Source organism: Octopus bimaculoides, chromosome 20 (assembly GCF_046866305.1).
Source record: "Octopus bimaculoides isolate indiv1 chromosome 20, ASM4686630v1, whole genome shotgun sequence".
NCBI lineage: Eukaryota > Metazoa > Mollusca > Cephalopoda > Octopoda > Octopodidae > Octopus > Octopus bimaculoides.
Window position 1 is genome coordinate 45,765,650 of NC_142947.1, and position 15,949 is coordinate 45,781,598.

The 15,949-nt window shown below is 37.3% G+C and overlaps 1 protein-coding gene across 16 annotated transcripts in view; it reads left to right on the top strand.

Moving 5' to 3' along the window:
- LOC106870430 (inosine-5'-monophosphate dehydrogenase 1b) overlaps window positions 1–12,749 on the top strand; it is a 48,494-nt gene extending 35,745 nt beyond the window's left edge. For 5 of the 16 annotated variants that reach the window (XM_089338523.1, XM_014916520.3, XM_014916502.3 and 2 more), the window contains 8 exons: window positions 732–822; window positions 1,869–1,964; window positions 2,731–2,874; window positions 3,922–4,066; window positions 4,246–4,389; window positions 4,839–4,922; window positions 7,853–7,928; window positions 10,961–12,749. In XM_089338523.1, the coding sequence (XP_089194649.1) occupies window positions 732–822; window positions 1,869–1,964; window positions 2,731–2,874; window positions 3,922–4,066; window positions 4,246–4,389; window positions 4,839–4,922; window positions 7,853–7,913 (765 nt within the window). In that variant the 3' untranslated portion in view covers window positions 7,914–7,928; window positions 10,961–12,749. Of the gene's footprint in view, window positions 1–731; window positions 823–1,868; window positions 1,965–2,730; window positions 2,875–3,921; window positions 4,067–4,245; window positions 4,390–4,838; window positions 4,923–5,102; window positions 5,342–7,852; window positions 8,222–10,960 lie in introns of those variants that run through there. The other 11 variants (XM_089338527.1, XM_014916512.3, XM_089338524.1 and 8 more) reach the window with 4 other exon arrangements.
- Window positions 12,750–15,949: the final 3,200 nt, after the last annotated feature.

Genomic DNA, 15,949 nt, shown 5'->3' on the forward strand with positions numbered 1-15,949 from the left:
TGGCATCTCCAAGTGGATGCGCTACTGCTAACCAAAAGTCATTAAGGGTGGCGAGCTGGCAGAAACGTTAGCACACCGGGCAAAATGCTTAGCGGTATTTTGTCTGCCGTTATGTTCTGAGTTCAAATTCTGCCTTTCATCCTTTCGGGGTCGATTAAATAAGTACCAGTTACACACTGGGGTCGATATAATTGACTTGATCCGTTTGTCCCTTGTGTGTAGCCCCTTGTGAGCAGTAAGGAAATAAGAAGTCATTAAGGATGTTGGCAGCTCTTGATTGGGTATTGGAGGTGGTGGTCTGTTGGCCACAATTTTCTGTTCTCTTTCAAAGTATTATGGCCTACATTTCTAAGGTATTGGCATGGCTGTGAGGTTAAGAAGTTTGCTTCTCAACCAGCAGCACTCCATGACATCATGGGCAAGTGTTTATATGTTTCCATGTGTTTGTGCTGTATAAAAGTAACAAACCAGAGACGGTGGTGGTGTTCACTTCTGTCAACAAATTGTTTGCTTGCTTTGTACCCTCAAAGATGTGTAATTCCTTACTTGGAAAAACAGATAAGGGTTAGCAACAAGAAGGGCAGCCATCTGTAAAACAATGCCTCAATAATGTATTCATCTAACTCTTGCTATCCTGGAAAGAGATGTAAAAACAACAATTTATATTTTATTGCTTTCTAAACCTAAATTTTTCTCTGTATTTATTAATTTATTCCGGAAACTTCTTTCAGGATTCTTCCCAGGGAAATTCCATTTTCCAAATCAATATGATCCGGGCAATCAAACAAAAGCATCCGGAACTACAAGTTGTTGGTGGAAATGGTAGGTTTAAACGTTTTTTTCCCCATATTCTTGGTTCCACATCAGTTATTTTCTAAGGGGTGGTGAGTGACTAAACCAGTTCCCTCACCTGGATTGCCAGCTGAGGTGGGTGTTGTTGACACTCTGCAGGCCCCAAAACAAGACTTGTCAAAGGATGGCTAAGCTGATTGTGAGCCAATGGCTGTCACATTAATGGGATCACATAAAATCATCCTGTACATGGGCTGGCAAACCATGCAGCTGACCCATGACCATAAAAACTCCCATGAAAGACTGCTTTTAATAGAAAGTTGATGTGGTTAAGAACTTTGCTTTGTGACAACCACATGGTTTTAAGTTTTATCTTGCTGCATAGCAGCCTTTGGCCATCCAATATCTTGTGAATGCAATTTTAGGTATGTCCGTGTGCATTCATGTGTATGCTTTTGCATTGTCATTGTGTGAGCAAAAATGACAATTTACAATTGTCGCAATGTCCTGTAGCTGTGCGGCTTTGTTGTGTGTAAAACCCAGTGAGAATAACCTACTTGAGTTGAAAAACCAGTAAGGTTTGTCTGCACCACAATCAACAGGTCTACTATCTGAATAGACTGATGATTCTTTGTTTATTTCTGATAATGAGCCATTGCACTTGAAATATAAAGGTTATTAAATTTACTCTTTTTCCAGTATTTTAACTCGCTCCCCATCTTTACGTATTTTGTTCTGCAGTTTTTTAGGTAGTTTATTTTAGTACAAGTGTGTGTGTGTGTGTTTAAAAAGTTTATTTCCCTACTACATAGTTATGAGTTCAGTGTGTGTGTATTTGTAAGTGTTTATGTCTCGTCTTGATATTGCATGATTACTGTTAATATTCTGCAAAATATATCTGGCCAAGGGGAAATATCTTGTTTGGAAATAGATATGGGTTAGCAACAGGAAGGGTATCCAGCTGTAGAAAAAAATCTGCTTCAGATTGTCTGTTCCATGCAAGCATGGAAAAGTAGACATTAAAACAAGGATTTCTTTTTCTTATTTGAATATAATGGTAATATTTTTGTTTTCAGTGGTGACAGCTGCCCAAGCAAAAAACCTTATTGATGCTGGTGTAGATTCTTTACGTGTTGGTATGGGAAGTGGTTCCATTTGCATCACGCAGGAAGGTAAGTTGGTCATCCAGTAGTTTTAGATATTTGGAACCTGGGTTTACATAGTTTAGATCACTTTTAACCATTTAGCATTTTAATCTGCTATATCTAGCCTAAATAGTGTACCTGTATTGTGTTCAAATTCACCTGTTTTTCATGCCTGCCAATCAATGTCACTCTAAAAATGGGTCATAATATTGAAACTTCAAAGCTGAGATAATGCCCGATTTATTGAAAACTATTTGAACAAATAAGCATTACATTTGACAATAATCTAAATACAAATGGTTAAACTTCCCATTTTTAAAGTGATTTAAATTTAAAACCGTCTTTCAAAATATAAACTATTTGAACAAATATTTTAAAACTGTCCCTCAAAATATTTTAAACTACTTGAAAAAATAAGCATTACATTTGACAGTAATCAGAATACGAATGGTTAAACTTCCCATTTTTAAAGTGATTTGAATTTAAAACCTTCCTTCTATTCTAATCATCTGATTTATAATAATTATTTTAGTAAATTCACCATTTTCAAAATTAAGTAGAACTGTCAGTGTTCTTAACTATTTTTTATTAGCATATTTCTCTTGAAATCTTCTGTTTTTGTCTCTATTCAATTTTAAAATAAGAAAGAATTTAGTTAAGTACTTTTATTGAAATACAAAATTATTTTATGAATTTGTTATTTTCAACATTAATTAACACAAACCACAGTATATTTCTTCAGAAATATGGTACCAAAATGGGAAATAAACCTCTTCTGCATCTCTTCTCATAGTGATGGCTGTTGGTCGTCCTCAAGGGACAGCTGTATATAAAGTTGCTGAATATGCTCGACGCTTTGGTATACCTGTGATTGCAGATGGTGGGATTTCCACTGTTGGCCATTGTATAAAGGCTTTATCTTTAGGAGCATCGACTGGTAAGCCTTGGTCTTTTCCTTTTTTTTTATATTAAGTTTCTTTGAATGAAGAGGGTGTTGTATAATCATCTTGTCCCCATTTGCTTCATTGCCATCAACCTCCATCACTATGACCCTGGTGTCATTGTTCTCATCCCCACCACCCACAAGTCTACAAAAGAGCTTCTACATGAGTCACTTGAATTGCTAAAAAATGATATATAGGAGACTGGTGCAGACTTCTGGCTTGCCAGCCCTCAGTCAAACTGTCCAACACAGTTCAGTTTCGCTCTACCAAATCAACTTACAAGGTTTTGGTCAGCTCCAGGTTATAGTGGAAGACCCTTGCTAAGGTGCCACACTGTGGAACTGAAATCAAAACCATCTGATTGGAAAGTAAACTTCTTAATAACTGTGGTTGAGGAATTTTTGCAACCAAGTGCCAATATGCAACACCTTTGCTAAGTGTCTTCTTCCAAAGCCTTGTCAATGCATTTGGCTGACAGAAACGGAAGAGAAACCTCCTTGTGTGTGTGTATTCATCTCTCCTTGTGTTGATTTTGTGCTCTACTTTGCAAAGAAGTGTTACTGTTGTGCAAGTAGTACTGTTCACTTGTAATCTTATGCAATAACGCCTGGCTATTGTGCAGTTAGTGTTTGAAGGACTTGATAGGAAACATCTGCCATAAATGGATTTAATTTGATCCATGTAACCACAGGAAAGTGAATGTTAAAATGAGCATCATATGTGTATATAATGCATCATATATGCATTACATATATGTGAGTGTGTTTAATATATATATATCAGATCAGAAGATTGGAAAATTTTGAATTAATAATACCAAAAACATTTTTCTAAATCTCCTATTTTGATATTATTCTGCAGAAAATATTTCCCAATATTTTCAACTGTTATACCACAAACAAATAGAATATCTACATTCGGATTTAGAATACTGAAATAAGCGGATATGTTTTAAAGAGGACACAACCTGGATTTTAATTCTGTTTATCTTGTCATATTGGCGATTCATTTGTTTTCTCTTTTTTTTTTTCAACCTTTAGTAATGATGGGGTCATTACTTGCTGGTACCAGTGAGGCCCCTGGAGAATACTTTTTTGCCGATGGAGTTCGTTTAAAGAAATACAGAGGCATGGGATCACTCGATGCTATGGAGAAACACAAAAGTAGCCAGAGCAGATATTTTAGGTCAGTCAATATTAAATATTTCCACATGCAAACAAAATTGTTTCTGAGGCTTGTGAAGTGTGTGTGTTATATAAATGGGAAGAAGAGTGTATAAAAGTGCAGAAGGATGTGTGTTTCTACGTGTGTAGAAGTGTGCACAAATAAAAACCTATCTGACCGTCCTGCGTTTGTTCTTACAGTGAAAGTGATAAACTGAAGGTGGCCCAAGGTGTTTCAGGTTCAATTGTTGATAAAGGCTCCATTCATAAGTTTGTACCATATTTAATATCTGGTGTGCAGCATGGTTGTCAAGATATTGGTGCTAAAAGTCTTTCTGCATTGAGGTAAGTCTCTGTTATTCTTTTATTCAATAATTCCTGCCTAACCATTCTACAAAATCCAGAATTGTACTGATATACTGCAACTATTTACTTGACAACCTTTGTTTAACCCTTTAGTTTAGCATTTAAACTGTCAAAATCTGGCCTCTCACACCTACCCTCCAATACCATTCTAAAAATATACAATTGCATCATCTAAATCTCACAACTTCAAGATAATGCATGATTAATTCAAGTATTAAATTTGACAGAGTAATCTAAATGCTAATGGATTAAATGTGATACCAGGGCGGAGATTTGAATCTTTGCTAAACTAAATTTTTCAAATTTAATATATTGGTACTGTTGATGGCTTTTGGTCTTTTGTATCCTAATCAAATTTTTGCTTATTGAAATAGATGGCTTCATTAGTAATTTTACTCATTTTCAAGTGATGCAATTGAATTTTTCAGATCCATGATGTATTCCGGTGAGCTTAAATTTGAACGTCGGACGTCTGCTGCTCAAGTCGAGGGAGGTGTACATGGCTTGCATTCGTAAGTAATCTCTTCTTTCTCCCTTTCGTTTCTACTAACAAAATGAGTTGTTTTTTTATTGTGAAGTAGTAAGTGGAGTAGTCCTTGATATTGTTGACTTGTCTTTGGACATACTAACAAAATCCTTGCTAACATAAAATGTTTCATCTTTTAACATCCATTTTTCCATGCTTGCATCAGTGAGGCGGAACAGGCAAGGTAACATCTTCCCATGGCTGACTGGACCAGTTTCCACAGAAGACTGGAAACAAGAGACCCTGCTTGTATGACGGTGATACTTGGTGTCCTGTTGTAAGGAGATATGCACACGCACTTCTTCCAGTTTCTATCTAGAATCTATTCACAAGGCCTCGATTGGCTTAGGGCTATATTAGAAGACACTTGCCAAAAAGTGTCACTGGATATGAAACCAGTGGTTTGAGAGGCAAACTTTTTAGTCACAAGGCTATACCTGTACCTACAGTCTTTCTTAATAGTAGAGAACATGAGATACGGAGAAAAATGGATCTCATCATCGTTTGACGTCCGTTTTCCGTGCTGGCATGGGTTGGATGGTTTGACTGGGGACTGGCAAGCCAGGAGGCCACACCAGGTTCCAATCTGATCTGGCAGTGTTTCTACAAATGGATGCCCTTTCTAATGCCAACCACTCCAAGAGTGACACTGGCATTGGCCATGTTAGGATGGTGCTTTTTATGTACCACCGGTATGGGGAGCCAGCCAGATGACACTGGCAACGACCCACACATGCATGGTGCTTATTGCGTGCCACCAGCTATTTATTGCAGATGGGGGGATTGGACACTTTGTCAAAAACTTAAACAGAATCACTGCTAGGTAGAAACTACATGGAAGCCCTCATTATGTATGTGCACCTTGCCACTTGTCTTGATTGGACACATTTTCACAGAAGACACACTGCTTGTACGTCAGTGCCACATGTCTAAACAAGGAAGCACAACCATACACATGCATGCGTACGTACATACAGACACAATGGGCTTCTTTCAGTTATTGTTTTTGAAAATCATTCAAAGGCATTGAGTTAGCAAAGACCCAGGATGCCATTATATGATAGGCACAAGTATAGCTCTATGGTCAATAAGCTTGCTTCCCAATCATGTGGTTTTGGTTTCAGTCCTGCTGCATAGCCCCTTGGTCGAATCTTTTGGTATAACCTGAGGCTTTCCAAAGCCTTGTGAGTGAACTTGGTAGATGGAAACTGAAAGAAGCCTGTCATGTATGTGTGAGCTTTACCATGACATCACATGATGGTTGTAAATGAGCAGGCGATATTACTCGTTTCCAGTCATCTATGAAAACTTGTTAGCTTGACCCTTTAGCATTCAGATTGTCTGCCTTTTTGTAGTAAGGATTGTTTGCCAACATAATATGGCAGTCCTGGTTTAGGATGAATGTTACTGTAATTTAGCCCCAGGAGACATCGTCTCCAGCTGGCTATACAACATGATCTGTGTCCTTATATTTTTGAACAAGGGAATCTAGCACCCCCACTCAAGTCGAAGATGTAAGGACACAGATCGTGTCATATAGCCAGCTGGTGACGATGTCTCCTGGGGCTATATTACAGCAACATTCATCCTGAACCGGGACTTCCATGTTATGTTGGCAAACAATCTTTACTACAAAGTACTGTTGCTGAATATCTCGCGTTGTGAGATTTAAAATTAGTAATTTTCTAATTTAGTATGCCTTTTTTTTATTCACATTGGTTTGAATTAATCCTGCATTATCTTGTAATTTTGAGATTTCAAAGATGTTATTGTTTATGTTAGCATCGTATTATGGGGTAGGTGCGAGAGTAGCTGGTTTGAACTGAAAACATGCAGAAAATTTGCACTGGATTTGACCTGTTTAAATGCTAAAGAGTTCAGTGGAAATATTACCTTGCTTGGAAGCAGGTGAGACTTGGCAATGGGAAGGACATCCAATCATATAAAATCTGTTTTAACAATTCGTCTGGCCCATGCAAGCAAAGGAAAGTGGACGTTAAAACAATGCTGAAGATTGATATATTTATAACTTGTTTGCTTATCTAAATTGCAAGATTTGCAGCATTCAGATGAGATTGTTCTCAATTGCTGTCCTGCTTCCATGTTGGGCTTTTGACAATTGAAGTTCCACTAGTATTTTGAGAAAATAATGGAATTTATAAGTTTATAGATTCAAAAGCTTGAAATCTCAAATGAGGGATTTCTTTAGAAAAAATAATATAAATATTGGGTTGTTACTCTTTTTTACTTGCTTCAGGCATTTGACTGTGGCCATGCTGGAGCACCGCGACTCCAGGACTTATTCTATCGGTCTCTTTTGATGAGCTGCTAAGTTACGGAGACGTAACACACCAGCATCGATTGTCAAGTGATGTTGGGGGACAAACACACACACACACACACACATATATATATATACGACAGGCTTCTTTCAGTTTACGTCTACCAAATCCACTCACAATGCTTTGGTCGGCCTGAGGCTATAGTAGAAGACACTTGCCCAAGGTGCCACACAGTGGGACTGAACCCGGAACCATGTGGTTGGTAAGCAAGCTACCTACCACATAGCCACTCCTGTGCCTATACATAAATTTCTTTTGTCTTTTTCTACTTGGTATTCCATTGTTATGTTTGAAAACATCTTATTGAAATTTCAAAGACAAAGAAAAGTTGTAGAGGAGGAATATATCTACAAGAGTAAAACATTAAAAAGATAAATGATAAAAATAGTTTCGTGTTGAGGCACAAAACATTGGAAAGGATTAAAATAAGTGGGATGGAGATGCAAATTTATCTAACAACCGAATAACAAAACCCAGTGTAAAACTAACCCTGAACTCGAAGTATTATCCATTGTTTGTGTTTGGTGTTTTCTTGTGTCCGTCATTGATGCTTGCTCCTCCATTTCCTTTGCAGTTGTGTGCATGGTGTTGACCAACATGTCCCTAAGTTACATGTGGAGTCGATGATGACGTGAACAACAAACTGTTTGGTAGGCCTGTCTACCGCCACTACTCTCCTACCACCACTACACACCTTCTACTACTACTGTCGTCAGCATTGTCTTGGCTTTCTTAGTTTTATATATATATATATATACATACACACACACTTGACTTAATCACGTATGTGTGTGTGTGTATATGTGTCTGTATTGATGTAATTGTTGCTGCTGAGTGGAGTCTGTTTTTATCTGTCCTGTGAGATTTGTGTAAATATCTGCTTAGGCTGTAGATGATGGTAGCTCCTCACAGCTAAGCCCAAGCTGCAGCACTGCCTTCAGGTGTAAATATATGTTCACTATTTTTCTCTTATGCACAGCCCACCCCCACAACTAAAGCCTGTCCCATTCAAAACAGTTGGGCTTGATACCTTAGTGTTTTATTATGATTGTGTTCGAACCCAGCCAAGGTTAATTTTGCCTTTCGTTCTTTCGGGGAAAGTGAGGAATAAAATAAAGTACCAGTGAAATACTGGGGTTCATTAAATTGACTCCCTGCCCTCCCTCCTTCAGAACTGCTGTCCTGAAACTGTTGAGGGTCATAGGAGCAGTGGAAAGAGCAGCTTGCAACTATATGTTCTTGGGTTAACTTTTGCCTTTCATCTTTTCAGGATCAATAAAATTGAGTACCTGTGAAGTACTGACCTTAGTGGTTATTGACTAACGTACTTCTCTCAGAATGACTCGCCTTGAACTTAAATTTGAATCTTTATATTTTTAAAGCCAGAATCATTAGAAAACCTTTTACATTCCGGGTTCAAATCCCAGAGTATCAATTGAGTATTGGGGTTGACAGCATTGATGGATTCCTTCTCCCAAAACTTAGCCTTGTGTGCCTGAATTAAAAACCATTACATGTATTGTTGCATTGCTGAAAACTTGCTCTTTGGATATCACCGTGTCTCGTATCTAGCTTAATCTTTTGATTTCTCCCGGAATTCTGAGATTAGAAAGAAAGGTTTGGGGTCTTTAAGATTTTTTTTTAAGTTCTACATTTTTATATTGTTTTTAATGCCTAAGATGTCATATAAATAACACAGCACTGGAATAGTGATCATTTGTCAGCATTTTAATTTACTTGGATTGCATTTCCTGATAGTAAATTCATTGCTGTGTGTGTGTGTGTGTTTTAGGCTTCATTCTATTTTGTGTGAGTGACTGGAAATATAGAGAGATAAGCTAAAAGACTACAGGTTTATTTAGCATTAAACACAACCAGTTCAGATTTTGGTATTGTCCATCTATATGCAGGATGACTGATATTTTAACGAGATGACTAGCAGCTGGGATGTTCCTGTCTTCACAGCAGAGAAGACCTGGTCTCCTTTATAAATACAATGCTTCTAGTACAACTACCCCTGTTGACATATGCAGTGCTCAGAGCAATGGGGATGGTCCTTGTCTGCTTGTGGGAGAGCACTCACATTAAGGGCCATGGTCCCTGTCAACATAAGAATATAGTATTCACAGCTCTGTCTCTTTTACAAATACATAATGCTTATAGTAAGCTTGTCCCTGCACCCATGTCAGTGGAGTGCTAACAGCACCATCTGAGCACCCCAATTCAACCAAATTTGAGGCCTTGTGCCTAGAGTAGAAAAGAATATACAGTAGATTTGTTTGTCCCTTCTCGTGGCTTCAAAGAACTCACTCAGTTTGTCCAGGAGTTACTGTAATTACCAAAAAGAGATCAAAAAATTGTTACCACATTGGACAAAAGTGGTTGAGCCTGGTAGTTATTCTTTGGCTTAGTTTCTATGCTCCATACTTGCTCAGCTGTCATGTTACCTTGTAAAGGCTACACCAGATAGATGTGTCACAACTATACAGTATGTATGAGCCTGTTACCATCCATTTTAAATATACAAATACAGATACTTAACCGTTCCACTTCCTGGGGTTTAACCTTTTAGCATTTAAATTAACCAAAATATTTGATAGGTTTTATGTTCAGACCAGCTAGATTGGGTCTCATTCTAAAAATACATAATCAAAATCTTGAAGATACAAAATTCTGCATTAATTCAAACTAATATCAATAAATAGGAATAATAATAATGCAATTTAATGTGAATGCTAAAGGGTTGAAATGTAATCAATCCTCTGGTAGGATTTGAGTAAATATCAGCACCATTTTTACATCTATTGACACTTTCCATACTAATATGGCTTGAACAAGATTTTGAGGCTGGGGTCAAGGACTGGATTCTTTTCTTATTACCAACTTTTGTTTCCAAATAAGCTGGGTTTCCTGGTCTTTATGCATGATACACTGCTGAATGACTGGAACTGTTTTTATGGCATTCACAGAATCAGTAATGTTTTGGTCAATAGTATCAACTAGCCCCATCACCTCGCACCTGAATTAAAAACTGTTAGTGGACAGGTCAGCCTTAAAGTAATGGCAATGCACTGACCTGTTGGTTTCTTCTCCGGCCATCCCCAATGAGCAGGCCTAGTGTGCTATTTCCTTTGGTAACTCTTTCTTTGCCTGTTATTGTCAACATACAAAAAATGCCAGTTTCTTGGGGGTTTACCAGACATCCATTCCTTCATATTCAATTCCACCAATTGAACAGTGACTAATTACAAAATTATACGTTAATGTATTTAATGGCAATAAAAGATGCACGACCACATTTCAGCTACACATAATTCAAGAAAAAAATAATTTTAGTGCATTAAAGCACAAATGCCCAACTTAGTCTAAGACTTTGGGTGATATTCTTGGAAACAATTTCTTCAGTAGATGTTAAAATGATGAATTGTGAAGCTAGGGGATTAGTAGGGTTTGGGAAAATGCCTTGTGGTAATTGTATCTATTGGTGTTCGAAGTTCAGATCCTGCTGAGATCAACTTTGCCTATATAGATAGATACATATATATATATCTGTGCATCTTATTTGCCATCAAATACAAATTAGTTTTATTTCAAATTCCTTGATTTATTATGATCAAACAATATTATTGTCTTTGCTAAGCTGGAGCTTGCTTTACTATTATTGCCATTTCTATCTTTACAGCTATGAAAAACGGTTATTTTAGGACCCAGATGAATTTGCAATCTGCTCAAGTATGAATCATCATCATGTTTCCATTAGTATTTGGTTCCGCACCGTTTGTCACCAATTCGAAATCAGTGGTATGGATATATATACTACAACCGTTGACCATTAACACTAACAAGACGCCCAAGTTTTCTTTTGGCTGCATCGTTTGGAACGCTCTGCAGTTGGTTCACTACACCTGCTTTATCCACATCAAACATCCATGCTCAACTCGTATCCATATTTTAAAAATGAAATAAAAATAAAATGTTTAAAAAAAATCGATCAATTTTTAATATTTTTCCCTAGAATTTCAACTTATTTAGCTACAAAAAAAAAAACAGGAATTAAAAAAATTCCTCTCTTTGTAATTGTAAAAAATCCTGTAAATAAATAAATAAATATATATATTTTGAAGTCAGACCCTTGTGTACTTTGGACGGTATAGGGCCTTAAATGGTTGTGGGATTAGCTAGGGGAGATATTGTTGAGTCCTAGCTATTGAATGTAGACTGGTTGAAAAACAGTTTAGTGATTCGTTTTTAACCTTTTTTTTTATCTCTTTCTACACCCAATGGCGGCAATAATCTAGGGGACTGCAATACTACAAAATCTACAACCAATTTTGACTAATATTTTGCCAAAGATGGCACAATGTAAATGATTTGTGAAACAACAGAACCAATATTATTAACTGGAAAAGATGGCCCCCATATATAATGATGGCTATGATCCTGTTCATGTTATTAGTAGCAAAAACTTAGTTGTTCTTTAGTTTGTCTGTTAGCAACAATGTTTTTAGTCTTGTCTTAGAATTTGCCATGTTTATTGAAGATAAGGAATGATTAAAGACATCCTAAGGTGGTGGTGGTGGTGGTGAACTGGCAGAATTGTTGGAGCATTGCATTGAATGCTATGCAGTATTTGTTTCAGATTTCTGCACTGCAAGTTCAAATCCCACCAAAGTTGCCTTTGCATTTCTACCTGAGGGAGAGACTGTAAAAAGAGGATAGGTACCAATCTAAGGCGGTGGACCGATGAGAATGTAGGACCAGGTGCCTTGTGGTTTTTTTTGTTCAGGCTCTGTTCTGAATACTAATCTATGTGGGAACACCCTGCACCCACTTGGCACCTTGGTTGCTTTTTTTTTTTTTTCTCAGCAGGGTTCACTCTAGCAAACCCTTGGGCCTAGTTTAGAGGATACCTCTCTCTCTCTCTCTCCCACCAGTTCCAGGAACCCTGCAAAAGGTCATGGATACTGCCTACTCCCTTGACAAGAAAAAAAATCAAATCCATATTCCCGGTTTTACATCAGTTCTTACAATGACATGGTTTAGTCAGCCCCTTCCTCAAATAGCTTTTCTTATTCTAAGTGTTTAGTTATTTCCATTCTCTTAGTTCTAGATGAAACTAGTGTCAGCCAGCAGCACAGTAGCCATTATTTAATCTCATTACATATTAATGTGTCTTCTTGTCTCCACTTCTCTGAGCCACCCAGTTTTAGTCCACCCCGTGACACTTGTTCCTTTCCTCCAAGCTACCCTGGTTGTTTAGTCCACCTCTACCCCCATCCTATTCATATCAAACAATAAACCAATCTACTGAAGAGTAGATGTGTCTCTTCGGAATCTCGACATTCTGTTGTGAGTGCCAAACTTATTAAAATATGGTTGTTATAATCATTGCCATCATGATCATCATCATCATAATAAAAATTATCAAAAAATATATATTCAATGAATAAAAAATTTAAAACAAATAAAAAGGATTCCTTTTTTTTTTTTTTCAATAATTTGGTATCTTGCCCTTTAACCCTTTTGTATTCAGATTTATCAAATGTGATATTTACCTTATTTTGAATTAATCACGAATTATCTTGTAGCTTCAAAGTTCCAATGAGGTGATAGGCCAGATCTGGCTGATTTGAACATAAAACATGTAGAATATTCCTGCTGATATGGCCAGTTGAAATTATTTCTTGGAATCTTCGGGATTTGAAAGCGACATCCATATCAGAATTCCAGCAATCAACTTATTTTCAAACTTTCGGATTCATATCCGCAATGGTCATCATTGCTCTTTGCCATGCTTACATGGGGTGGCTTGAATTTGATTTTCTACAGCTGGCTGCCCTTCCTATCACCAACCCTCACAAGGTAATATTTTTCCAAGGATAAACTGAAAATAAGGGGCATCAAGGGAGATGGGGGCACCACAGAAGTAGTAAATGGTTTATGGTACAAAAGAAATCACTTTAAAATTATGGAGATGTACTTGCATAGCAAGTGACCTTATTCTGAGATTGCAGCATGGAAGGTGTTTATAAGCCATTAAAAAAAAACACAAAAACCGTTAGATTCACTTCAACATTTGACCTGTTCACTGACAAAATTCCGTACAGCATGGAACGGGTCACGGTCGTGCTTCTTAAATGCTTATAAACACTTTCCACACTTTAAAATTGCTAAAATAATAACCAAAGTGGTTTATATGATTGGAAATAGAATTTGAAATGTTTGTGATCCCATAGTGAGGATCTGATCTATGACTTCGCAATTAAAAAAAAGAACTTTTCAAGTATAAATAAAGTGGAAGTAGACAAAAATAGCCTTGGGCCGACCAAAGCCTTGTGAGTGGATTTGGCAGACAGAAACTGAAAGAAGCCTGTCATATGTGTTTGTCCCCCCCAACATCACTTGACAACTGATGTGTGTAAATGCTTGGTAGATCAGCTCAAGCAAGGACCTTTGTGTTTGGTACCTTGTCTTGCTTGGTGATGCTCAACAGCTCTCTCAAGCAGTTCACGTAGAAGTGGTTTAGCTTTTTGGCTAATCAGATCAACACTGACACAAGGCTGCCCTTCCTGGCAAAGCTGCACCACCTCCTACAAACAGAAGGGTCTGAAGGGGGCACAAAGAAAATACAAACTGTGCAAGTCCAGAGTTAAGTCCTTGCCTTCAGTTCCAACTGACCACTAGGGCCCAACCAGTGACTGAGCCTTCCAAGCATGCATTGGACTGATCAGCCAGTTGGACACACTGTGTTCTGTCCCCTTCTCTTATGTGATGTCCTTGGTCAGCATCAACAACAGATTAACTAATAATACATACAGGTGAGTGTTAGTGTAACACCTTTGCTCAATATTGCATCATAGGCGAGGGAAGTTGGCAGAAACGTTAGCACAGCGGGTGAAATGCTTAGTGGTGTTTCGTCTGACTTTACATTCTGAGTTCAAATTCTGCCAAGGTCGACTTTGACTTTCATACTGGGGTCGATCTAATCGACTGGCCCCCTCCCCCAAAATTTTGGGCCTTGTGCCTAGAGTAGAAAAAAATATTTCATCACAGTTTTAGACAAGTGTCATCATCATCATCATCATTGTACAAGCAGTGTCTAATATTCTGTGAAAACATGTCCGGGCATGAGAGAGAGACATGACCTTGTGCAGAAACTAGTTAAAGTTGGTGACAGGAAAGGCATCCAATCACAGAAAAGTGTTTCAACAAAATCTTTCTAAACCATGCAAACATGGGGGAAAGGTGGGCAATGAAGATGATGATGATGACTATATGCATAAAAAAAAACAATAAGTATTGACATATGCAATGTTCATTTATCTTTTGTTTCAGTCATTAGGCTAAGGCCATACTGGGGCACTCCTTGAAGGTATTTAGTACCTATTCTATCAGTCACTTTTGGCAAAATGAACATTCACCTAATAAATGAAGTTGTTGTAAGTTAAGCTAGGACCAATGTGGACAGTCTAATTTGCCTATTTGTGTTTTAGAAAGCTTGTCATTAATTAAATAAATTTTATGCACAACACAGATACACACACAGTGGAAGTCAGGGATAATGTAAGCGAAAGCTTATTGGTGATGTAAACAAACCAACACTGGTTGTCAAGCTGTGGTGGAACAGAAACATGGACACGTACACACAACAGGCTTCTTTCCGTTTCAGTCTATCAAATCCACTCGCAAGGTGTTTTTGGTCAGCTTTAGGCTACAGCAGAAAACACTTACTTGCCCAGTGAGCCATGCAGCAGGACTGAAGCAAGTGGGAATCAAACTCATTACCACACAGCCTCACCTGCACCTGTCGTGAGCATTATTAGTATTATTATTATTATTATTATTAAATGTGGTGAGGAAAACAACAATAGTTAGTGGCTAATATTGTTAGTGGCTGACATGCGTTGCTCAGGGGTTAGCAAAATACACAACGTCTGTTGTAAGATTTTACTGAATGATGACTTACCTTAAACTCAAGGTGTTACACTGTGTGACTAAACCTGGTATCAACAGGTATGGCTGATACTGTACTACGTCAGTTCCACAGGCTAAGCAAGCAGATATACAAGCGGCACAAAGGTTAACGAACATAATACTCTCTTACAAGGCTGAACATGGGAAGACAATTAAAACAAGAGCAAAACAAACAAAAAAAAAAGGCAAATGAAATTTGTGTACGAAATTAATTTAATTTAATTTAAAAGAAAAAAAAACAAACAGAAATTATAAACAAGTCCCTAAATGACATCTGGATATTATCTGAATATTATCCGGATCTTAATGGAATTTCTGCATTAACTGGATAGAGACAACCACAAACAATATATGTGTGTGTGTGTGTGTGTGTGCATGAGAGAAACCACAAACAGTATCATTTTATGCTTGTTTTCCATAACTGAATGGGTTGGACAGTATGGAAAGCTGACAAAATGACAATGAAGTTACCATATGGGGCTCTCCCTCTCATATATATAAAATTGTATATATATAAGCATGTATGTGTACGTATATATATATATATATATATATATGTCTGTATGCCATTGTCTATATGAATTGTTCACTAACCACAAACTGTGTAGAAAGATAAAGATTGTCTCTTACTAACATGCAGATAATATCACAGATTTTATATATATATATATATATATATATATATATATATATACAC